This window comes from Lepidochelys kempii, chromosome 3 (assembly GCF_965140265.1).
Source record: "Lepidochelys kempii isolate rLepKem1 chromosome 3, rLepKem1.hap2, whole genome shotgun sequence".
NCBI lineage: Eukaryota > Metazoa > Chordata > Testudines > Cheloniidae > Lepidochelys > Lepidochelys kempii.
Genome location: NC_133258.1, coordinates 138,710,156 through 138,735,121, shown reverse-complemented (window position 1 = coordinate 138,735,121; position 24,966 = coordinate 138,710,156). Strand labels below are relative to the sequence as shown.

Sequence of the window (24,966 nt, the reverse complement as noted above, 5' to 3'; positions counted from 1 at the left end):
GATGTTTAAAATTAAAGCACACAAAATCAGCCAAGTGTTTATATTCCCTGGACCCCGCAATGAGTAAAAGAAAGAATGGAGTAGTTGTCTCCTAAGAAGTCTTCAGTAAAAGGGCCACCATGTCCAAGCACATTCACTGATTTTACTGCACTTGTTTTCAGAGCACACAGTGAAAGATCACTTTTCATATCATCCCTCCACCACATGCTTTAATTCAATGGCTCCTAACCTAGTAGTCTCAATGCAACATTGGTGGCTGTTATGTTTACAGCCTACAGAGAACTTGGATAAACCCATAAATATTCTTGCTGGTACATTGAAATACAACATAATTTATCGTTCTGAATTTTAAGAAGTAAACACATAGGAACCAAAACCAGAAAGAGAAGAAACAGGCTGCTCCCCAAGCAGTGAGATATTTCCCTTCCCCCACCCCTTAAGTAAAGCTGTCCCATTTCAGACAGGCAGTCTGTTGACTGACTCAAACCCAAATCACCTCAAGGCAAGCAGGGCAGGAAATCCCTCACACTTAAGGTGATAGCTTGTCATTTTTTAAAATGAGTTTCCAATATGCCACGGGGGCCATCTTTGTGGTGGGTGGTTTGGTCCTGAGCCAACTGAGCATTCTAGACATTTTGTAATGCAAAAGAATGACATTTTGTTATTTGGTTTAGCTTCAAGATGTCAGAAGAAAACAGTAATGGGCAAAATCTCCATATCGAGGGAGAGTCCATGCAGAGTTTGGGCACCAAGTTGGGAAGGAAGGAAGGAAAGTATTGAAGAAGAGAGACATACCTTACACAGTATTGCTCTGTCTAGGTTGGATCCCTGCTTCTCTCACCAGCTATTCCAACCTCATTACCACTGTCTGCACCCTAAGATTGCAAGGGCTTTTTCTTTCTTCTGTAATTTTACTTTATCACCCCCATCACTTACATAATTGCTATTTAGGCCTTGATTCTGCAGGGTACCCTATGTGCCTGTGCAGAGCCTTATTAGCTGCGAACATACAGCCTCATAGATCTCAAAACATGTTACAACATGGTAATGCACTATCCCCTGTTTCCAGATGGGGAAACTGAAATAGAGAGAAGTGACTTGACCAAGGTTACACAGCAGGTCAGTGGCAGGGCCAGGAACAAAACCAAGTGCACTGGACTGGGAGTCATGAGTACTATCTATTGGACCATGCTGCCTCTCTTTAAAAATGTAACTGGCTCAAGTGTGATTGCACAAGAGTCTCGACATAGCCTGGGCTTTGTGTGGGGGCAGGGAGTGGAGTGGAGTGCAGTGCAGGCAGGTAAAGCAGCTGAGATGTAGGGGTGGGGTTGGCAGTGGGATGTCACAGGGTTAGTGTGGGAAGGTGCAGCACCCAGTAGGGGTACTAGTCACGTAGGTACAGGCAGGGCATGATATGGGAGTTCTAGGTTTGGAGGAGTTGGGGACATGGTGGTAAATTGTGAGTGAGGGGTAGCAGAAGTCAGTTCAGTGAGACTGCATTGGCCTGGCAGGTTTGTACAAGAGTTGGCAAAGTACGAAAAAGAGAAATGCCCTCAGGTATCTGACATGGGCAGGTATGGCCCACACAGGATATGGTTACACACTGCATTTGGGGTTTGATCCCATGACTATTTGTCACTGCTGTCCATTCCTGAAGTCACAGGGGATTAATTTAGGGGCAGACAGACCACAGGGAACAGTTGCCACAAGGGAATAAGGGATCATGACACACGAGTACAGTCAGCTCAGAAAGAAGTATTTCATCTCCCAGGGCCAGACAGCCCCAGTGCAGACCTATCTGGAGCCTCCTGGGACTGAGCTACTGACTGCTGAGGAGCTGGATGATTGGTTTATGGTGAAGCTTCAGGACTACAGAACCATTCCCAGTGCGTGGGTGTCAGGTACATTCTCTTGTCTCTGTTGCACAGAGTATCCTGCAGAGTTTACGTATGTTAATTTCTTAAACTTTCGACAATTCTTGCTCCTGAAAACTGACTTCTACAACAACCAGTGTCAAAATCTAGTTGTTTGTGTGTAGTTTGTGGGACTAGGAGATGGTTGGGTAGATAAACAGAGTCAGAAGCATTATACATATTTGCAAAAAAATAAAAATAAAATTGTCATTCATTTTTTAAGGCATTTAAATCCCCAAATGCTTAATCAATTTTCTTAATATACTTGATGCCAATAAACAAACAAATCCCATGTATTTGAAAGCATACAGGTCTTAAAAGGGAATTCAATGGGAAAGTGATTGCAACCATAGCCCCTATTCCTACCATGTACAAATGGACTGTTACACCCATGCATTGTATATTGCGGAATCAAGGCCTTTAATTATGGAAACAGTATCACCTCTCTATAATTAATTCCAGGCCCAACTATGCTTCCACTCAAGTCAATCAGAGTATTTGCCATAGATTTCAGAGGCAGAGGACTGAGCACACTTTAAAACACTAAATATATTAATTAATTACAATTGCTAAAAGAGTGTTCTGCCTATATAGCCCTCAGCACGGTAGATTAATAACCTTTATGCTGTGTGTTCTTGCCTTTGGCTTACAATGCCTAATCCATGTCATGGCTCATTATCTACCCGTATATCCTGAAGCAGCAAGGTGTATCACTCAGCTGTAATTCTGAAGTCTGAGGTAGCATTTCTTCTAGAAGTATATATGTACTATCAGAATCTCCCTTCCATAAAGAGGTTTTTTAGTAAGTGTCCTAAGATGTTGATTCTGTACTTGAATGAGCCATTTTGTTTTCTATTCCAATTTCTTTTAGATGTAAAAGACCAGATATAAACTCACTGTAAAACATTATCTCTCTCATTCTGTTCTTGGTAACTCTCAAAAACTATATTCATATTGGGAATTCCATGCATAAAATCAAGAGGAAAAATGTTGCAGCCATTTTGAAAAACCATTCACTGCACACCAAACTGGGCTAATGGCTTCTGTGGAGTCGGTTCAGACAATGAATTAAATACATTCATACTGATAAGCCGTACAAAAAAGATTGCAACATTTCCAATAGTTACGTATGAGTTTGCATGTTATATATGAGGCATAGTGATAGACCTTAGGAAAACTTGTAGAGGAAAGTTGCTGCAGATGGCTCGTATGCTTACGGTGAATATCTGGACAAATAAAATTTGGGAATTAGATAAGGTACATCTACACTTTCATCGGTGGTGTGTGGAGTATAGACACCGCATGCCCAGCTAGCACAGTTATAAATAGCAGTGTAGACAGTGTAGCACAGCTGAGGTGAGAGTGCCTGAGCCCCTAATATATTTATTTAAAAACATTTCTATATACACAACTAATAGTTTCTGTCTATATAAGTGACCCCACTTGGTCTAACAGCAAGGATTGAACCTTGTACTTTCAGCACTAAAAGCTTGAGCCTCTCTCATTTTAGCGAAATCCATTAGTGAGTTACACATAATTTGTATTTCACTCACATTTTACTTATGAAGATTTTCTAGAATACATTTACATCGTCACACACCCCCATGTGACAAATTCTTATTTGTATTCACAGGCCAATGAACAACGAGAGCAACTGCTTGGCATTCAGTTGGACTGTCAACAAAGTAGACTAGCCACATCCTTACAATATTTGTATTTTTTGTATAGAACTAAATATATCTGGATTCTCCCTAAGTGTCTCTCTCAACCTCCTACCCCACAAACCTCACATCTTTTCAAAATGTAACTAAAAATGAACTTAAAGGGAAATTTATCACCATTTTAATTAAGCTACTGGATAAATTATCCCCAGATGTCGAGTCTCCAATTGGCAGACAAAAAGCAATGATATTTAATATTATGTATCTCACAATTACACACAAAAATTCCTCAGCTGATTTTTCTTAAGGTACAGAGATCATGGAATGATAAAATACGCAAGTGAATTAGTGATCAGTGGGTGGCAAGGTTATACATATGATGCAAATCCAAGAAAACAGCCTTTGGGAAAAGTCAGGAAAAAAAAAGTCTCACGCTATCAGGTACAATTTCAACACTAGAAAACGGCTTTCATTTCATCAGCAGGATGTAGCAACCTCTTACACCTTCTATCAGAAATAATTTCCAACCAACAAGCCCTCAGGCTTTTGGCAAAACTGGTTATGTAGCTTTAAAAAAAACAAAAAAAACCCCAAAAACTTGCCTGCTGTTGATTTATTTTCATTCCATTTTTCTTAAGACAGATGTTTGCTAATAATTATATCTATCACAACTATCCCTAAGGTACCCAAACATTGCCCAAATGAGGATTACACAGACAACATTTGGTATCCAGGCACTCAACTTTCACTTAACAGCAGATTGTAACCACTCATCTTTAATATAGAATTATACTGCATAGAGACTACAGAACTAAACCAGGACCCTGGAGCATTGCATGATGGGATTTGTAGATGGACTGCATCTCCGTACTGAAAATGGAGTGGACACAGACCACATTATACATATTCAGGCTAGCTTTGATCCATCAGTCTCATTTCGGCCACCTATGAATTACGTAGTCATTCAATACAGTTGTTAATAACTTGGCACTCCAGCCTTGAAAACACGTCTCCCTTTCAATATCATTTATTAGGTGGGAACTTTACCTATTGTGCAAGGTGTCGATCCTGCAAACTCAGCCATGAGTAATAGTATGCATTTGAGTAGTCCCATTAGCATCAGATAGATTACTCGTACGTAAAATTAAAATATGCGTAAGTACTAGCTAGATCAGAGCCTAAGGGAGTGTCATGAAGTAGCTGAACTGAGGTATGAGTGAGCAGTTAGATTTTTCCTTTTGGAAGAACTGAAGGAATACTCTAGTGGAGAAATAATTTGCTAGTGACACATCGGCTGATCCTGACTCTAAATAGATAAGTCACATAGGTCTTATGGTACAAGTCTAAAAAGCTTGAAAGAATAGGTGACCTCTCATAGAGAAGTTGAAAAAACATCTAATAGATTTTATAAAAAAGTAGGACACATTCTCTGCAGAGAATTTACTATCTAACAGCCCATTTACACTCTACAAACAGCAATGTCAGAAACTCAGGTATAACATGGTGGTGCCAAACATAGTTAAAACACACTTCAGTCTTGCAGCGTACACTAGAACTAGCCATCATCCCAAAGTACACTAATGCCTAGGGCAGAATGGCCTATGCATTCTGAGGACACAGTTAAAACACAGTTTGCTCCCATCTACAAAGCAATCAAACCACCTTTTAATCTGTCTGGCAGCCATTGCCATAGGAGGATGAGAGAGTCAGAGGTTGTCTCCCTATTGCTTTTTTTGTCCTAACATGAAATGACCCTGCTGCAGAGAGTTGTCACATTGCAAGTAAGAGCCCAAAGACCAGTACCAGGCAGCCGGAGTGTAGGAGGTACCAGCAACTTGTGGGCAGAGGTGAAAGTAAGCCGGTACAGCGTACCGGCAAGAGCCAGTACGCTATGCCGGACCAGACCGGCTTCCCCAGGCTGGCGCTTTAAAGGGCCCCGGGCTCCTCGCAGTCACCAGAGCCCCGAGCCCTTTAAACCGCCACCTGAGCCCTGCTGCTGGAGCCCCTGGGGTAGCGGCGGCAGGGCTCCGGCCGCGCTTTAAACGGCCCTGGGCTCCAGCTGCTGCAGGGAGCCCCAGGCCCTTTAAAGCGCCCCCAGGGCTCTCTGCAGCGGCCAGAGCCCCCGGGCCCTTTAAAGCCCCCTCCGAGCCCTGCTGCCGGAGCCCCGGGGTAGCAGCGGCAGGGATCCAGTGGTGATTTAAAGGACCCGGAGCTCTGCTGTGGTAGTGGCGGCCAGAGCCCAGGGCCGTTTAAATCACCCCTGAGCCCTGGGGCTCCCAGCTGCCTCTGCAGCTGAGAGCTCTGGGGGTGATTTAAAGGCCCTGGGGCTCCGAGCTGCAGCCGGAGCCCTGGGGCCTTTAAATCTTGATTTAAAGGGCCCAGGTATTTAAAGGCCCCGGCTCTTCTGGTTGAGGCCACACCCCCTGCTCAGGACTCCTGAGTACTGGTAAGTCCTTTAAGTTACTTTCACCCCTGCTTGTGGGAGAGGTGCAGGCATGTTGGTAAATCTCAAGAGGTATTGCCTCAGGTGGCTGATGGAGTGACAGTGCTGGGGAAATAGTGTTGAAAATGAATGCTTTCTCCCGATATTCCTCAAGCTAAATTTAAGCCAAAACCCTGTAAAAGTCCATATTACAATGAACGTTTGATTACTGGGCATGCAGCATTGCAGCCTGAAAGTACAGAATTGGGTCCAAAGAGGGAAATATTTTTAACCAAGTTTTGAATTTCTCAACAGCACCATGTTTGAAGGCTATTCTTTCCCATGTACCCATCAGCACAGACTTATTGGTTATTTTACAGGCTATTTCTCTTGGCTTATTATGGAGTTTTTATTAACTTTCTATTAAAGAATTTGTGTGCTGTGTAAAAAGAGGCTTCAAAGAAACATAAAGACAAGCCGGAGGCACTGGAGAAACGTTTTCTCAAATGTCTGACAAGAAAGGCAGATGGCAGCTGAAGGCAGATTTCAAGGCTGTGTTGTCAATATTGGGTTTAATAGCCATAGAAACTAGAAGGCATGCAGCTTTAGATACTAGTGAACTCAGCCTACCTCAACTTGTGGAGTGGGGGAAACGGAACGTGTGTATGAAACTCCAGACAAAATTTGGTATTTGTCATCTGCGGAGGTGACAGTCTGGTCCCATTAAAGCCAATGGCAAAATTCCCATCAACTTCAGTGGTGCTAGGATTTCACTCAGGTGATTTAGAAATAATAAAATGCTATTAATCAAAAGGCAATGTAGAAAGCTGGATGGGGAAAAAAGGAAGATTTGTAATTGCAGGAGGAAGGCACTAATGTTATTATAGAAGTGCTCAAAGACAATACCTTGTTGCACCAAAAGCAAGAGGCAGTGCAGACTGCTCAGTGTGGCCAAAGTCTAGGCAATTTGGGCAGGTTGAGACACTAACCATTCAGGGTGGGTTTTCACAAAAAAGAAAGCAACAGAACCTAAAGGGAAGATAAACAGTACTGTATTTTTGAATAGTACAGTTTTTTTCTAAGAAGGGACCTGGTGCCTCCTATGTGAATTCTGATCTTTCTCACCTTCCTTTATATTAGGGAGGAGTAAAGGTCAGGGTTGCCTCATACTTTCAGATTTCACTAGCTTCCCCCTTGTTAGACTTTCTGAATATTGTCTGGAAAATTGTATTGAATGTTCATCTATGCGGAGAGGCAGATTAACCTCATCTTCCCAGCTGTAATCTCTTCAGAAGGAGACTGATTCTCCTTTCTATATTGAAAGAAGTCTTTCGAATGGGGGAATTAATTTAAGAGGGATTCTAAGGTGCCTCTTGTGGCTCACTTTTGTTTGAGCTAAGGACTATATCATAAATGGAGGTCTGCAGACAGGGTGTCATTTATTTGCAAAGGAAAAACATCCAGGGAAACAAGCCCAGAAGAGAAAATTAATCACCTTAAAGAACGAGCTTGTGCTTTTTAGAATATATGCAACTGTCTTGTTTCCAGCCAGTATCATTTGCTGTCAGTAAAGGACAGTAATGGACTTTCTGAGTCTGATGGTAAGCTTTAGTGTTGGCACAGCTTAAGGTTTCTGGAAGAGATGCTTGTTTGGCTCAGATGAAGATATAACGTTGAATCAAAATCAGAAACAATAGGGTTCATCTTACTAACTCTCCAAGAATTATACTGAAAAGGCCCAATCCTGCTCCCTTTGAAGTCAATCAGTAAACTCCCATTGAGTTAAATGAGAGCGGGAACAAACCTAACATTTTTACTTTTGATTTTTTGATGGCTTTTCCTGTGAGAGTTCCAACTTCTATAGCCAGCATGTAACATTTGACATCAAAAAGAAGGTCTGGTTTTCACTTAATCAATACTTTGATCCATTAATCCCTTTCAAGTTACTTTCTTTAGATCTTGCCATTACAAGGTCCACTCTTTGTGAAGGACTTCCTACCAAGTGGCAACTCATGATGTATTCTTTATTTTCCTCTCATTCCACCACTAATTAACAGATCAATACATAGGAGGCTAAGAATTAGAGCTGGTTGGGAATTTTGCATCAGAATTATTTTCTGAAAGAAAATATAGTTTTCACAAAATCAAAAACCTTTCATGGGAGAACTTCAATTTTGCCAAAATGTTGATTTTCCATTGGAAAAATTGAAACAAAAGATTTCATTTTGGGGGGGTTCAATCCAAATTGGAATATTTTGATTTGTTGAACCCTTAATTCTTTGTCAGCTCAATATTCAATTGCATTTCCCTATTGTGCCACATTGCCCCATGGGAATCGTAGTTTGAGCCCCCATTCCTTCCTATGGGCTGTGCTCCTGGAAATACTACAGCTCCCATGGTGTAATACGAATTCTCCTCTGACTAAGCTGTGTGGTACTTCATGGAAGTCATGTAGATGTAGGCGCATCATAGAAGACATAGTCCCACCAGGGAGGCTGGCCCATAGGAGATAATGGGGGCCCCCAGGCAACCTGAACTCCCACAAGTCACTTGTATATTAGAACCTCGAAGATATGAGCATCAGAGTGACAGACTGGCTGGTCAACCAGACACCAAGTGAAAACAAAAGTAACCAATCAGGCAGCAGCAGATCCCTCCCGCCCCCCAAGCAAATATTGTATTGTGCCTTTATTACATCTTAAAGGTAGGCACATCTGGGCTGCCTATCTAATGTTGAACTGACTCAAAACAAAGCATTCCAGGTCCATTCAACAAACCAAAATGAAAATATTTTGATTCAGAAAGTCAAAATGTTTTGTGTTGATTGAAAATGGAGAAAAACATTTTCACATTTCCAAATTGAAGTTTTTCAGACTATTTTGTTGTGTGAAAACTTTTGGTCTCAACTTTTCATCTCCAGAGCAAAAGTTGAAATATTATAATTTCCCAGAGGATGGAATTTCTGAATTTCACTCACCTCTACTATGAATATTTTAGGCTGACAACCCTGTGAGGCATAATCCACAGGTCTGAGGACAGGACTGGGAGCTAGGAATTTCTGAGTGCTAATTCTACCTCTAACATGGCTTCCCCTCTCTAGCCTTGGACAAATCTCATTGCCTCTGCCTCCACTTCACCGAGTGTAAAATGGAAAGAAAGTTTGTTTCTAAGTCTCATGTGTGTGGTTTGTAATGTTGTCTAGTGACCTGATTCTGCAAGGATTTAAGCATGTGCTTAATTTTACATGGTGTGAGCAGTCCTGCTGACTTCAGTGGGACTACTAAGAGTGAGTAGAGCATAAGAATAGCCATACTGGGTCAGACCAAAGGTCCATCTAGCCCAGTATCCTGTCGTCCAGCAGTGGCCAATGCCAGGTGCTTAAGTGATCCATCCCATATCACCCATTCCGAGCCTCTGGCAAACAGAGGCCAGGGACACTTCAGAGCATGGTTTTGCATCCTTGCCTATCCTAATAGCCATGGATGGACTATCCTCCATGAACTTATCTAGTTCTTTTTCTAACCCTGTTGTAGTCTTGGCCTTCACAACATCCTCTAGCAAAGAGTTCCACATGTTGACTATGCATTGTGTGAAGTATTTCCTTTTGTTTGTTTTAAACCTGCTGTCTATTCATTTCATTTGGTGGCCCCTAGTTCTTGTGTTATCAAAAGGAGTAAATAACACTTCCTTATTTACTTTCTCCACACCAGTCATAATTGTATAGACCTCTATCATATTCCCCCCTTAGTCGTCTCTTTCCTAAGCTGAAAAGTCCCAGTCTTTTTAACCTCTCCTCATACGGAAGCCGTTCCATACCCCTAATCATTTTTGTTGCCTTTTCTGTTTCTTTTCCAATTCCAATATATCTTTTTTTGAGATGGGGTGACCAGATCTGTATGCATTTATTTCTACCTTTTGTTTCCTATATTTTAACCAGTTACTGATCCATAAGAGGACCTTCCCTCTTAACCCACAACTCCTTCCTATACTTAAGAACTTTTGGTGAGGGATCAGGTCAAAGGCTCTCTGAAAATCTAAGTATACTATATCCATTGGATCACCCTTGTCCACATGCTTGTTGACTCCCCGCAAATAATTCTCGTAGATTGGTGAGGCATGATTTTCCTTTACAAAAATCATGTTGACTCTTCCCATCGTGTTGTGTGTCTGATAACTGTTAAAGAACAGAATTAAGTTAAGTTAAACATGTTAAATTCTCTGAGACTATTTCCTGGAGTCCCATGGGAGGCGCCGGGACTCCTGCGGCCTTGGTTCATAGTATAAAATAATTTGAATATTAAAAAAAATTACATATTTCATTGCAGGAAAGTCCTTTATGAGCCATGTGTAAGAGTTTAGTACATTGTGTACAGTGTAAAATACTCTAATAAAAATGTGATAATTAAAACCTAATACCATCAGCAGAGGTAACTCAAAGTGTAACTAACTTTACAAGCATTCACAACAGTGGTTTTCATGAAGTTAAGGGACAGTACTTTACCTTTGCAGTGGAAAGGCTAATAATGTGCTGATCTTTTTCATTTGTGACAATCTCCATGACACTAAATAAGTGTCCCAACAGCTTCCCCACTGGTTTGGTGTTTATATTGGGATGCCATAAACGGAGAACTTTATCATCACCTGTGAACAGAAAATATCCATGGCCCATTCTGTGTCCAACATGCAGACTATCGCAAAATAGATTCTGAATAAACAGCCTAGTTTTTTAAAAATGGCTGCTAGGACTGCAAACACAAATCCTGCTTAAATCTTTGTATTTTTCATACCAAGGGCTTGATGCTCAGTTGCCTCTAGACCCCGTTACACTGCTTAAAGTGTAATTAACTCACTCTTTAAGGCCCTTTAATGTTGCCAAAGTGGTGAAAAGGTGTAAATGAGAATCAAGCCTTTTGTACCCATCTGATGTTTGCACACAATTTAGGAAGCCACTTTTGAAATTTGGTCCTCATATTATATAGTAGTTTTTTCCTGCTAATTATTTCAAACATTTCCAGCAAAACCCAAAGCAACACCAACACACCTGGATTTTGGCTCAGATACAAACCCCAACACTTAAACCAGCTGCACTGAAAAGTTTGCTATTTTTCACATGCCTTTAAAGAGAACCTGGGCCCAATTTCAAACAGACATTAACATATTTATGGTGTGGCATCAAAATCATACCAGATTTATGGCTTTATTAACAGTTAAATACTGAGAAGCCTTTAGCACCATATAAAAATCAACGTAGCCCTTCCTAAATAGCTTAAGACACAAAACCAGTTACAACTTGATAGTTATCACTAAGTTTTACTTGGTCACTCCAAACTTGAAGCAGAACTCAGAGAGCAAAAACACATGGATCAAAACTGGAGGACATTCACCCGAACCTCAGAACCAAGTCAGCCAAATTTCACACAGCTTTATTTGTTATTTACTTTGAGAAGTATAATCTTAAAGCTTTTTGAGGAAGAGACTGTACAGATGCATTGTCCTTTAGACCTGGGCCATTCAGAGTATAAACTAGTGCCTCTCCCAACCTGCTCTACAAACACACTACACAGAACAACAACTCAAGTCACCCTTTGCCTGGATTTAGTTCTATTAACAAAGAAAACAAAAAAAAATAGATGTCAGCTCAAATCTTCTTAGGGTTCTTCTCTGAGGATCACTGCATTCTCTCCCCAGAGAGCCACTCCATTCCTTCTTTATACCTAGGTGGGGCAATAAGTCATCTGCCTTAGTGAGCCAAAAGAATGCATATAAACCTTTTACAGCTGGATCAACACTTAACCAGGTGGCAAGCACTGTCAGGCTATAAAAATATAATGACTGGTCTGCTGGAGTATTCCAGTGCATTCATTTCAGCATTGTTTGAAATAATTCACCAAATTGCTAAATTATACAAAACAATCCGGATAAGAAGACACACAGTTTTAAAGTTAAGTTGGTTTAAAGTTTTTGGGAAAATACATAAGTTTCCTAGCAGATGGAACCCAATAAAATGCAAATCACAGAAGACATATTCTGGTCCATAAGAAATCAAAAGGGGACAAAAAATCTGCCATCTGGTAATGAATCAGCTGTGTTTCAGCTGTGGCTTTTTAGAGCTTAAATTAGGCCACTATGGGTTTGTTACATCATACTGGTCCTTTCTCCAGCCTTTCACTGCCTTTTAGTTAGAGTGGGGACTAGTAGAGAGGGATCAGTTCTTGACTAGGTTAGTGTGTAAATTTGGGTAAGGAAAGCAAGGCCAAGGAAGGGCATCTGTTAAAATGGAGAAGAGAATGTAACTTTATAAATGATTTTCAGATAAAAGGTGCTGTGCATGTGGAAAACAGTATTTATCATTAAATTTGTAGGTCCAGTTAGGAGACACATGAAGAGATAAGTCTGTTCATTTTTCCGGGTTCATCAGGGAACCATCAGATCTTAGCTGTCAGTGTTACTAACCACTGGTATATAATGCAATGATGTGGTCACACAAATGACTGTAATTACCCCTTTCCCTTTAAGTCACCACATAGCTGTGCTCCACTATCTAGGATTTCATGTTTGAGAAGTTAAGTCTCTTGTCTTTAGGCACAAAATGTGAACCAAGAATAAGGGCAGCTAGTTGTTTTCAAGGAGGGAAACAGTTGCTGGGGAGGAAGTCAATCCTCACCACTGAATTTAAACTGGTCCCCACCCCACCTCCCACCAATGGGGAGGGAAAGAGGAGATGCCACTGCTCCCCAGTACCAAGGACACCCTCCTCATGTTTTTGAACGTCTGCATCGATCCCACATGCATCTGCCAAAACCCAGCTTCCCTTCCAGGGTGACCTCTCTGATGGAGCAATGTGACCACAATACCAATATTTGCAGTATATAGGGAATCTGAGAGCACTATAAAATAAACAGATTTGAATATCAAAACACCACAAATTATTACTTGTATTATGGTAGTGCCTAGAAGCCCCAACCTAGACGAGGGTCCTGTCACGGTTCCTCCCCCACTCTGAACTCTAGGGTACAGATGTGGGGACCTGCATGAAAAACCTCCTAAGCTTATCTTTACCAGCTTAGGTCAAAACTTCCCCAAGGTACAAAATATTACACCTTGGACTGGCCGCTACCACCACCAAACTAATACTGGTTACTGGGGAAGAGCTGTTTGGACGCGTCCTTCCCCCCAAAATACTTCCCAAAACCTTGCACCCCACTTCCTGGACAAGGTTTGGTAAAAAGCCTCACCAATTTGCTTAGGTGACTACAGATCCAGACCCTTGGATCTTAAGAACAATGAACAATCCTCCCAACACTTGCACCCCCCCTTTCCTGGGAAATGTTGGATAAAAAGCCTCACCAATTTGCATAGGTGACCACAGACCCAAACCCTTGGATCTGAGAACAATGAAAAAGCATTCAGTGTTTTACAAGAAGACTTTTAATAAAAAATAGAAGTAAATAGAAATAAAGGAATCCCCCCTGTAAAATCAGGATGGTAGATATCTTACAGGGTAATTAGATTCAAAAACATAGAGAACCCCTCTAGGCAAAACCTTAAGTTACAAAAAAGATACACAGACAGAAATAGTTATTCTATTCAGCACAATTCTTTTCTCAGCCATTTAAAGAAATCATAATCTAACACATACCTAGCTAGATTACTTACTAAAAGTTCTAAGACTCCATTCCTGTTCTGTCCCCGGCCAAGACGACTACAGACAGACACAGACCCTTTGTTTCTCTCCCTCCTCCCAGCTTTGAAAGTATCTTGTCTCTTCATTGGTCATTTTGGTCAGGTGCCAGCGAGGTTACCTTTAGCTTCTTAACCCTTTACAGGTGAGAGGAGCTTTCCCCTGGCCAGGAGGGATTTCAAAGGGGTTTACCCTTCCCTTTATATTTATGACACGCCCCCCAAATCTCAGCTAGGGTGAAACACTGGCTGGGATTTCTTCCTGGAGCTCTAGGAAAACAGAGTTAATAAGACACATGCATCTCTAAATATACTACCAAGTACATAAAGACTAACAATATTTTCCACATCTCAAGGACGATTTTAACCAGTTGATTCTGGGAAACTTTCACGGGAGAGTGCATCAGCCACTTTGTTAGAAGCTCCTGAAATGTGTTGGATGTCGAAATCAAAATCTTGGAGAGCTAAACTCCACCGAAGAAGTTTTTTGTTAGTTTCTTTGACGGTGTGAAGCCACTTTAGTGCAGCATGGTCGGTTTGCAGGTGGAAATGCCGTCCCCAAACATATGGGCGTAGCTTTTCCAGAGCGTAGACAATGGCATAACATTTTTTTTCAGTGACTGACCAGTTGCTTTCCCTCTCAGACAGTTTTTTGCTGAGAAACACTACAGGGTGGAATTCTTGATCAGGTCCTTTCTGCATTAAAACTGCTCCCACACCACGCTCGGATGCATCTGTGGTTACTAGGAACGGTTTGTCAAAGTCTGGGGCCCTTAGTACAGGGTCAGACATGAGTGTCGCTTTAAGCTTGTTAAAGGCCTTCTGACACTTTCCGGTCCACTGAACAGCATTTGGCTGTTTCTTTTTGGTTAGGTCTGTCAGTGGGGCAGCGATTTGGCGGTAGTGCGGTACAAATCGTCTGTAATAACCGGCCAAGCCTAAGAAGGATTGAACCTGTTTCTTTGACTTTGGGACAGGCCACTTTTGGATAGCATCCACTTTGGCCTGTAGGGGGCTGATAGTTCCTTGACCCACCTGGTGTCCAAGGTAAGTCACTCTGTTTAGGCCTATTTGACACTTCTTAGCCGTAACAGTTAGTCCTGCCTCCCTTATGCGCTCAAGGACTTTTTGTAGATGTTCCAGGTGGTCTGCCCAGGAATCCGAAAATATGGCCACATAGTCAAGGTAGGCGACTGCATATTCTCCTAATCCCGCTAGGAGACCATCTACAAGTCTTTGGAAAGTGGCGGGTGCATTTCGCAGCCCGAAAGGGAGTACATTAAATTCATACAGCCCGAGATGTGTGATGAAGGCTGACCTTTCCTTGGCAGATTCATCTAGCGGTACCTGCCAGTACCCCTTGGTTAAGTCCAAGGTAGAGATGAACTGGGCCCGTCCCAGTTTCTCTAATAGTTCATCAGTGCGTGGCATTGGATAGTTGTCTGGGCGAGTTACAGCATTTAGCTTACGGTAGTCCACGCAAAAACGTATTTCCCCATCTGGTTTGGGAACTAGAACCACTGGAGATGCCCATGCACTTTCAGAGGGGCGGATTACACCCATCTGTAACATATCCTGGATCTCCCGTTCTATGGCAGTTTTAGCTTGAGGAGACACCCGGTAAGGGTGGACCCTAATTGGGTGAGCATTACCTGTGTCAATGGAGTGGTATGCCCGTTCAGTCAGTCCTGGGGTGGCTGAGAACGTTGGCGCGTAGCTAGTGCACAGCTCCTGGATCTGCTGTCGCTGCATACGCCCAAGGGTCATGAAGAGGTTCACCTCTTCCACACCACCAGCACATTTCCCTTCGTAGTAGACACCTTCAGGCCACTCAGCATTGTCTCCTCCCTGGGCTGTAAACTGACAAACCTTTAATTCTCTGGAATAAAAGGGCTTTAGAGAATTAATATGATACACCTTAGGCTTTCGGTTGGAGGTGGGGAATGCTATGAGATAATTAACAGCTCCCAGGCACTCCTGGACCACGAATGGCCCTTCCCACGATGCTTCCATTTTATGGGCCTGGAGCGCCTTTAAGACCATGACCTGGTCTCCTACTTTGAAGGAACGCTCCCTGGCATGTTTATCATACCAGGCTTTTTGCTCTTTTTGAGCATCCTGTAAGTTTTCTCTAGCAAGGGCTAAAGAGGTTCGGAGGGTGTTTTGTAGGTTGGTTACAAAGTCCAGAATGTTAGTTCCTGGAGAAGGTGTAAATCCCTCCCATTGCTGCTTCACCAACTGCAATGGCCCCTTAACCTCACGGCCATATACAAGTTCAAATGGGGAAAACCCTAAACTGGGATGTGGTACAGCTCTGTAGGCAAAGAGCAACTGCTGCAATACTAGGTCCCAATCATTGGAGTGCTCATTTACGAATTTACGTATCATGGCCCCCAAAGTTCCATTAAACTTCTCCACCATGCCATTTGTTTGATGATGGTAAGGAGTGGCAACCAAGTGATTTACCCCATGAGCTTCCCAAAGGTTTTTCATAGTTCCTGCCAGGAAATTAGTCCCTGCATCTGTGAGGATGTCGGAGGGCCAACCTACCCTGGCAAAAATGTCTGCTAGTGCCTGGCACACACTTTTAGCCCTGGTGTTGCTTAGAGCTACTGCTTCCGGCCATCGGGTGGCAAAATCCATGAAAGTCAGTATGTACTGCTTTCCTCTGGGTGTCTTTTTCGGAAAAGGACCCAGAATATCCACAGCTACTCGCTGAAATGGAACTTCAATGATGGGGAGTGGCTGGAGAGGGGCTTTGACCTGGTCTTGGGGTTTTCTCACTCTTTGGCACCCCTCACAAGACTGGACATAGGTAGAAACATCCTTGCCCATTCCCTCCCAGTGGAATGATCCCCCGAAACGGTCTTTGGTCCTGTTCACCCCAGCATGGCCACTAGGGTGATCATGGGCTAAGCTCAAGAGCTTGGCCCGGTATTTAGTTGGAACTACCAACTGTCTCTGAGGATGCCAGTCTTCCTGGTGTCCACCAGAAAGAGTTTCCTTGTATAAAAGTCCTCTTTCTACAACAAACCTGGATCGATTAGAAGAGCTGAGAGGCGGTGGGTTGCTCCGAGCCGCCGTCCAAGCTCTCTGGAGGCTTTCATCTGCTTCCTGTTCGGTCTGGAACTGTTCCCTTGATGCTGGAGACATCAGTTCCTCATGGGATTGTGGACCTAGGCTTGGTCCCTCTGGAAGCGATATAGGGGATGGAGCTGTTTCTGTTGACTGTGAACCGCTCTCCGCTGGTGCACTATGTTGGGATTCAGGCTCCGGCTGAGCCTCTTGTGTAGGGTTATTGGCTGCTGCCAGTTCAGGTTCGGTGGGGCCCTCTGGTGTTGAGGTTGCAAGTACTGGATTCAGTGCTGACACGGGGTCTGGTGTTGGTTGTTCGGCTGGTTCCGGTTCTGGGACTGGTTCCGTCTGGGTCTCTGGGACTAGATCCACTACTGCTGTTGCAGACATTGGCCTGGGGTCCGGGTCCATCACCTCTGACTGGGTCCTGATAGAAGTTTCCGGAACAGAGCTAGGCCTCACGGCTTGTTTAGCCTGGCTGCGGGTGACCATTCCCACCCTCTTGGCCTGCTTCACGTGATTGGCCAAGTCTTCCCCCAACAGCATGGGGATGGGATAATCATCATAGACTGCAAAAGTCCACATTCCTGACCAGCCCTTGTACTGGACAGGCAACTTGGCTGTAGGCAAATTGAAAGAGTTGGACTTGAAGGGTTGAATCGTCACTTGGATCTCTGGGTTGATTAAATTGGGGTCCACTAAGGAAGCATGGATAGCTGACACTTGTGCTCCGGTGTCCCTCCACGCGGTGACCTTCTTCCCGCCCACACTCACAGTTTCCCTCCGCTCCAAGGGTATCTGGGAGGTATCTGGGCCTGTGGACCTCTGGTGTGATTCCGGTGCAATGAACTGTAATCTGTTGGGGTTCTTGGGGCAGTTGGCCTTTACATGCCCCAGCTCGTTACACTTAAAACATCGTCCAGCTGACGGGTCACTGGGGCGAGGAGGGTTGCTGGAGAACGGGGTGGTGGGACGATAAGGGGTCTGGAGGGTTCTTTGGGAGGTAGATGGGGCTTTGGGCGGCCCCCGGTAATAGGGTGTGGTCTGGGGTGGTCCCTTCTGGTCTCCGCTCCAACTGCGACCAGTTTTCTTCTTCTCTGCCACCTCCACCCATCTGGCTCCAATCTCTCCTGCCTCGATTACAGTTTTGGGTTTCCCATCTAGGATGTATCTTTCTATTTCCTCAGGAACACCCTCTAAGAATTGTTCCATTTGCATTAGGAAGGGCAAATTTACTGGAGATTCAACACTTGCTCCTGATATCCAGGCATCCCAATGTTTCACAATGTGGTAGGCATGTCGGGTAAATGACATGTCTGGTTTCCACCTTAGGGCTCGGAACCTCCGACGAGACTGCTCGGGTGTTATCCCCATTCTGACTCTCGCCTTGGATTTAAACAGTTCATACTTGTTCATATGTTCTTTAGGCATTTCAGCTGCCACCTCAGCTAAGGGTCCACTGAGCTGCGGCCTCAGCTCTACCATGTATTGGTCAGTAGAGATGTTGTACCCAAGGCAGGCCCTTTCGAAGTTTTCTAAGAAGGCCTCAGTATCATCACCTGCCTTGTAGGTGGGGAACTTTCTGGGATGGGAAGTGGTACCTGGAGAAGGATTGCTAGGGTTTGTTGGTATATTCTGCTGGACCTTTATCCTCTCCATCTCCTCCACATGCTTCCTTGCCTCCATTTCCCTCTTGTGGGCAGCCTCCTGTACCTCCTTCTCCAGCCGCATGAGTTCTATCTGTCTTTCATGTTCCCTTTGTTTTTCCTCAGCCTGAAATTTGGCTAATTCCAGCTGTAGTCGAGCCGAGGATTTGGCCATTCTAACCTCTCTGTTTTTAACTAACTTTACACCCGAGGTTTAGAAATAAACAAACAAAACTTGGCTGTAAAATTTTGCTGTGCTGGAATAGAATACCTATTCTCTGATAGTGATTGTCAGCCTACAGAAAAAGACAATTCCCTTGTCTCTGCTCTGGGCCCAAATTAAAGCAAAAAACCTCCAACCACTTGGAAACCTGCTTACCCAGCCCAAAGAAAAAAAAAATTTCTTTTCAAACCTGTGCTCCTTGTAAAACAAAAAAAAATCAAAATCCTAAAAAACCCCCTGCCACTTTTGTCTCCAGGCAAATGGGTAGAGCACACACACCCTATTTACTTTTAGGAAGAAAAGAAAAAACAAAAAACCTCTGGGTTGGAAGACTGTGAATTTCCCTGCAGGAGTTAAGTACCCTGCCTCCAGGCAAAGAAAACCTGCAATTCACAAGATAATCAATCCCCTTTTGTCTCTGCTTGGCCACAAAGCAGAGAGAAACCAAGCTGCTTTCAGTTTCAAAGCTGCTTCCTGGACTTCCTAAAAATTCCTTTTTAAAATCTGTATTTCTAGTTCAAAAAATCTCAACTGGATCTCAAAATGATTTCAGGTTAATCCCACCACTGTGCCACCATGTCACGGTTCCTCCCCCACTCTGAACTCTAGGGTACAGATGTGGGGACCTGCATGAAAAACCTCCTAAGCTTATCTTTACCAGCTTAGGTCAAAACTTCCCCAAGGTACAAAATATTACACCTTGGACTGGCCGCTACCACCACCAAACTAATACTGGTTACTGGGGAAGAGCTGTTTGGACGCGTCCTTCCCCCCAAAATACTTCCCAAAACCTTGCACCCCACTTCCTGGACAAGGTTTGGTAAAAAGCCTCACCAATTTGCTTAGGTGACTACAGATCCAGACCCTTGGATCTTAAGAACAATGAACAATCCTCCCAACACTTGCACCCCCCCTTTCCTGGGAAATGTTGGATAAAAAGCCTCACCAATTTGCATAGGTGACCACAGACCCAAACCCTTGGATCTGAGAACAATGAAAAAGCATTCAGTGTTTTACAAGAAGACTTTTAATAAAAAATAGAAGTAAATAGAAATAAAGGAATCCCCCCTGTAAAATCAGGATGGTAGATATCTTACAGGGTAATTAGATTCAAAAACATAGAGAACCCCTCTAGGCAAAACCTTAAGTTACAAAAAAGATACACAGACAGAAATAGTTATTCTATTCAGCACAATTCTTTTCTCAGCCATTTAAAGAAATCATAATCTAACACATACCTAGCTAGATTACTTACTAAAAGTTCTAAGACTCCATTCCTGTTCTGTCCCCGGCCAAGACGACTACAGACAGACACAGACCCTTTGTTTCTCTCCCTCCTCCCAGCTTTGAAAGTATCTTGTCTCTTCATTGGTCATTTTGGTCAGGTGCCAGCGAGGTTACCTTTAGCTTCTTAACCCTTTACAGGTGAGAGGAGCTTTCCCCTGGCCAGGAGGGATTTCAAAGGGGTTTACCCTTCCCTTTATATTTATGACAGGTCCCATCATATTAGCTTTTGGCCACTCTCACATAAATTTCTACCCCAAAGTGCTCATAGTCTAAATAGACGAGGCAGACAATGGGTTGAAGAAATAAATGTGCTGCCCATTTTACAGATGGGAAACAGAGGCAGAGAGAGACTAAAGGTCAGTTTTTCCCAAGTGCTCAGCATCTGCAGCTATTGCCAGATTTTAAAGAAAGCTAGGCTCCCATTAGGCACATGCAGTGCCCAGAAGCGCCCATTGTTCTTAGTGGGAATTAGCGACCAACTAACAGCATTTGAGGAGACTTTGAAAAGCACAAATGGCTGCAAGGTGCCCCTCTCCCACTGATGGCCAATGGGAGATAGGCAAATAGTTGCCATTTGTGCCTTTACAATTCTCCCTCTATGCCAAGCTTCATCAGAGAAATTACCCAATACACCCTTTTAGTTAATTTAATAGTTCTTTTGAAAAATACAACCCTTACTAGACCCAAGGTCACACAGTCAGTCAGTAGCAGAGCTAGGCTTTGAACCCACTGTTCCCAAGTACTAAGACAGTACCTACTGTGACGAAGTTCCTCCTCTGCCTTGGTGGGTCCTGCACTCATTGGCGGATTTTGCTCGCCTCAGAGATTCACAGTAGCCCTCAGTTTGGCCACTTTCGTGGCTCAAATCTGCCGTTCACTCAGATAACCTCATTACTGGCCAGCATGGGGAAAAGGAAGGAGAACAATCCCCACAGTCTCTGCTGGTCCACCTAGTGGGTCGGGAGATAGGCCAGGGACCTTCCCCTCTGGTGGGACCCACAGTCCAAGTCAACTCCTCCTGTATCCAATAGGGCCATGGGGTGAACCTGGGCCGGGCCCACCCTGTACTCTGGGTTCCAGCCCAGGGCCCTGTGGATCACAGCTGTCTATAGTGCTTTGTGTAACATCTGTGTGGCAGCTACAACTCCCTGGGCTACTTCCCCATGGCCTCCTCCCAACACCTTCTGTATCCTCACCACAGGACCTTCCTCCTGATGCCAGATAGCATTTGTACTCCTCAGTCCTCCAGCAGCATGCCCTCTCACTCTCAGCTCCTTGTGTGCACCTCACTAACTGGAGTGGGAGTCTTTTTAAACCAGGTGTCCTGATTAGCCTCAATTAATTCTAGCAGCTTCCCAATTCACTACAGGTTTCCTAATTAGCCTGCCTGCCTTAATTAGTTCTAGAAAGTTCCTGAGTGTTCTGGAATAGTCCCTGTTATTTTACCGTGTGAAAAGGGACCTGCTTAACCTGGAACTAATGTATCTACCTTCGACCACTCTTTTGTAGCCATCTGGCCTGACCCTGTCACACTACTTACAAGACCAGCCTTCCCTAGAGAGTGAACTGCTTGTATTTGAGTTCCTTAAAACTTCCATTTTTGAGTTTACTGAGTTCTGCAGCTGAAGTCCCAGTTGGCTGCAGCATCAGGGACCTTGTTGTAGGTTTTAGGTCCATCTTGCCATAAAGTAACAAGAGGCCTTGTTTATAATGTGTTCAGGAGCAGAGCTCTCAGCCTGCAGATTGCAGGAGGACAATCCTGAAGCACTTACATGAGAGGAAAGTGATCAGGAACAGTCAGCATGGATTCACCAAGGGAAGGTCATGCCTGACTAATCTAATCGCCTTCTATGATGAAATTACTGGTTCTGTGGATGAAGGGAAAGCAGTGGATGTATTGTTTCTTGACTTTAGCAAAGCTTTTGACATGGTCTCCCACAGTATTCTTGTCAGCAAGTTAAAGAAGTATGGGCTGGATGAATGCACTATAAGGTGGGTAGAAAGTTGGCTAGATTGTCAGGCTCAACGGGTAGTGATCAATGGCTCCATGTCTAGTTGGCAGCCGGTGTCAAGTGGAATGCCCCAGGGGTCGGTCCTGGGGCCGGTTTTGTTCAATATCTTCATTAATGATCTGGAGGATGGTGTGGATTGCACTCTCAGCAAATTTGCGGATGATACTAAACGGGGAGGAGTGGTAGATACGCTGGAGGGTAGGGATAGGATACAGAGGGACCTAGACAAATTGGAGGATTGGGCCAAAAGAAATCTGATGAGGTTCAATAAGAATAAATGCAGGGTCCTGCACTTAGGACAGAAGAACCCAATGCACAGCTACAGACTAGGGACCGAATGGCTAGGCAGCCGTTATGCAGAAAAGGACCTAGGGGTGACAGTGGACGAGAAGCTGGATATAAGTCAGCAGTGTGCCCTTGTTGCCAAGAAGGCCAATGGCATTTTGGGATGTATAAGTAGGGGCATAGTGAGCAGATCGAGGGACGTGATCGTTCCCCTCTATTCGACATTGGTGAGGCCTCATCTGGAGTACTGTGTCCAGTTTTGGGCCCTACACTACAAGAAGGATGTGGATAAATTGGAGAGAGTCCAGCGAAGGGCAACAAAAATGATTAGGGGTCTGGAACACATGACTTATGAGGAGAGGCGGAGGGAACTGGGATTGTTTAGTCTGCAGAAGAGAAGAATGAGGGGGGATTTGATAGCTGCTTTCAACTACCTGAGAGGTGGTTCCAGAGAGGATGGTTCTAGACTATTCTCAGTGGTAGAAGAGGACAGGACAAGGAGTAATGGTCTCAAGTTGCAGTGGGGGAGGTTTAGGTTGGATATTAGGAAAAACTTTTTCACTAGGAGGGTGGTGAAACACTGGAATGCGTTACCTAGGGAGATGGTAGAATCTCCTTCCTTAGAAGTTTTTAAGGTCAGGCTTGACAAAGCCCTGGCTGGGATGATTTAATTGGGGATTGGTCCTGCTTTGAGCAGGGGGTTGGACTAGATGACCTCCTGAGGTCCCTTCCAACCCTCATATTCTATGATTCTATGATTCTACAGGAATGAGGGACTCTGGCTGATAGCAGCCTTCAGTGAGTGGGACAGTAGATCAGGTGTCACAGACAGAGCAAAGAGCACCCCAATTGTGTCTACCTTCAGAGTTCAATATGAAAAAAATAATGCTTTAAGTGACAGTGGATGGGGAACAGCAGACTGCCTCTGAGCAGGAAGAGTGCCCCTCCCATTACATTTCTGAAGATGAATTGGAATGGGGCTTTCTAACACCACTACTCTTTATGCTCTGACAGTGGCAGCAGACGAAGGACAGGGAGGAAGAAGTGCAATCTGTATCCAGGGCCCCAACACAGAGAGTTGCATGAGGCTAAAATCATTAATGTCTATTATGCCCTCTGGTATTACCATGAAGAGCAAGTGCCACAGAAAAGCCTATCAATAAAATCCATTCAATGTTGTTGTGTTTGCTTAAGTGCAAGGGGGTTTGTTTATTGCTATTTTCAATTGGTCAGTTAGTTTTAGATCTTTTGTGTTGCTTATGTTAAATAATAAGATTGATTTTTGGATTGATTTTTAGGTTGTTCTCTCCCCTTTTCATGAACTACTGCTGTACTGATAGCTGGTACTGAAGAGATATTTGCTATCACCACTGCTACAGCAGAGTTATAGAAGCTCACCAGAACACTGGGAAGAATGATTAGTTCTCTCAATGGTCCAGTTATGCTTCTAGGATCAAATACCCTGACATGAAATGCACCAGGATTAAGCTCATTCGTAAGAAAAGATGAGCTGGGAGGGGATGGATCAGATCGCCAAACTTTAGCCTGGAAATACCTAGACTCCATGGAACCAGTGGTTTGTATCCCAGCAGGTTCAATTCAGCTCTTCACGCTTCCAAGTTACATGAAATAAAGAAGAGCGTGGCTTTCATTGATGAGACCTTAAAAACAGAGCTGTTTGTTCTAGTTGGATGTTAGAGATCCCCCAATACTTTAAAACTATGTCTACCCTGGAAATTGGACAAAACTTTTGTCTTTCAGAGGTGTTAAACCCTTCCCCCCAACAGACAAAAGTTTTGCCACAACAAGTGCCAGTCTGAACAGCGCACTCTCCTGCCGACAACGCAAATGCCGTTCGTGCGGGGTCAACTTTTTCTGTCAGCAGGAGAGCCAACAAACAGCAGCTACACTGCACGACTTTTAGCGGCACAGCTGTGGCGACACAGCCATGTCGCTAAAAGCTGCGTAGTGTAGACATAGCCTTAGTTAGGCCCAATGTCCTTGGCCAGAATGTCTCACTCCCCTACACTGTTGTTCAGTTTGCATTGCATTGTTTATCCTTCTGTTGCTACTCTTCTCTGAAGAGGTGTCTGCCTTAAGTGATTTCAAATGTCTGTACAGTGCTTTGAGATTGCATTGCTGCAGCTGTGCCCATGTACCGCGTCTAGTGCAGACGAGCCATAAGATACAATCCCAGTCAGACTGTATGGCAGTCCTAGCCCATGTTGTGTCTGTGGTGCTCACTGGACTGTCCTAAAGAGCTGTGAAGTCTAGGGTTAAACTTTTGAAGTGGTAAGTGTGCCCCACTAACGCGAGTCATATGCCTGTATCCTGATGCACTTGTCTGAAGATGGATCCCTCAAAGGCTGAAGGGTCAGACATTTAACTCAATGTAATAAGTTAGGTAAAGTATTTTAATATGGCATTGTTCAAGACTTGGATGTCAAAGAGCTAGCTGGGAAAGGAAGTTGCTATGGTACTATAGCCATTCTAGAAGCCATTCTAGAAGCCAATCTACCAAGGGCATATAGCACTGGAAAGTTACCCAAACTAAATTTAAAAAAAAGAAGTTTTATACTTCTCCAAAGCCATGACTCTAGAGCCTTTGGGGGACACATAAAAGGAATAATCCTTTTGTTGTGCCTTCCATGTTTTCTGTACCTCTTTGTACAAAAATAAGCTCTTCTATCTAGGAAGTGAAGATTGCAAATTCAAAATTATAAAATATTTGTATTATTTAACTGTATCATGATCATTGGATG

At 43.7% G+C, this 24,966-nt stretch overlaps 1 protein-coding gene across 1 annotated transcript in view; it reads right to left on the bottom strand.

Annotated features, from left to right (window-relative positions):
- Positions 1–24,966, bottom strand: part of WDR64 (WD repeat domain 64) — a 139,973-nt gene that overhangs the window by 65,712 nt on the left and 49,295 nt on the right. The window contains exon 10 of the mRNA XM_073336679.1: positions 10,498–10,637. Within this exon, the coding sequence (XP_073192780.1) occupies positions 10,498–10,637 (140 nt within the window). The remainder of the gene's footprint in view (positions 1–10,497; positions 10,638–24,966) is intronic.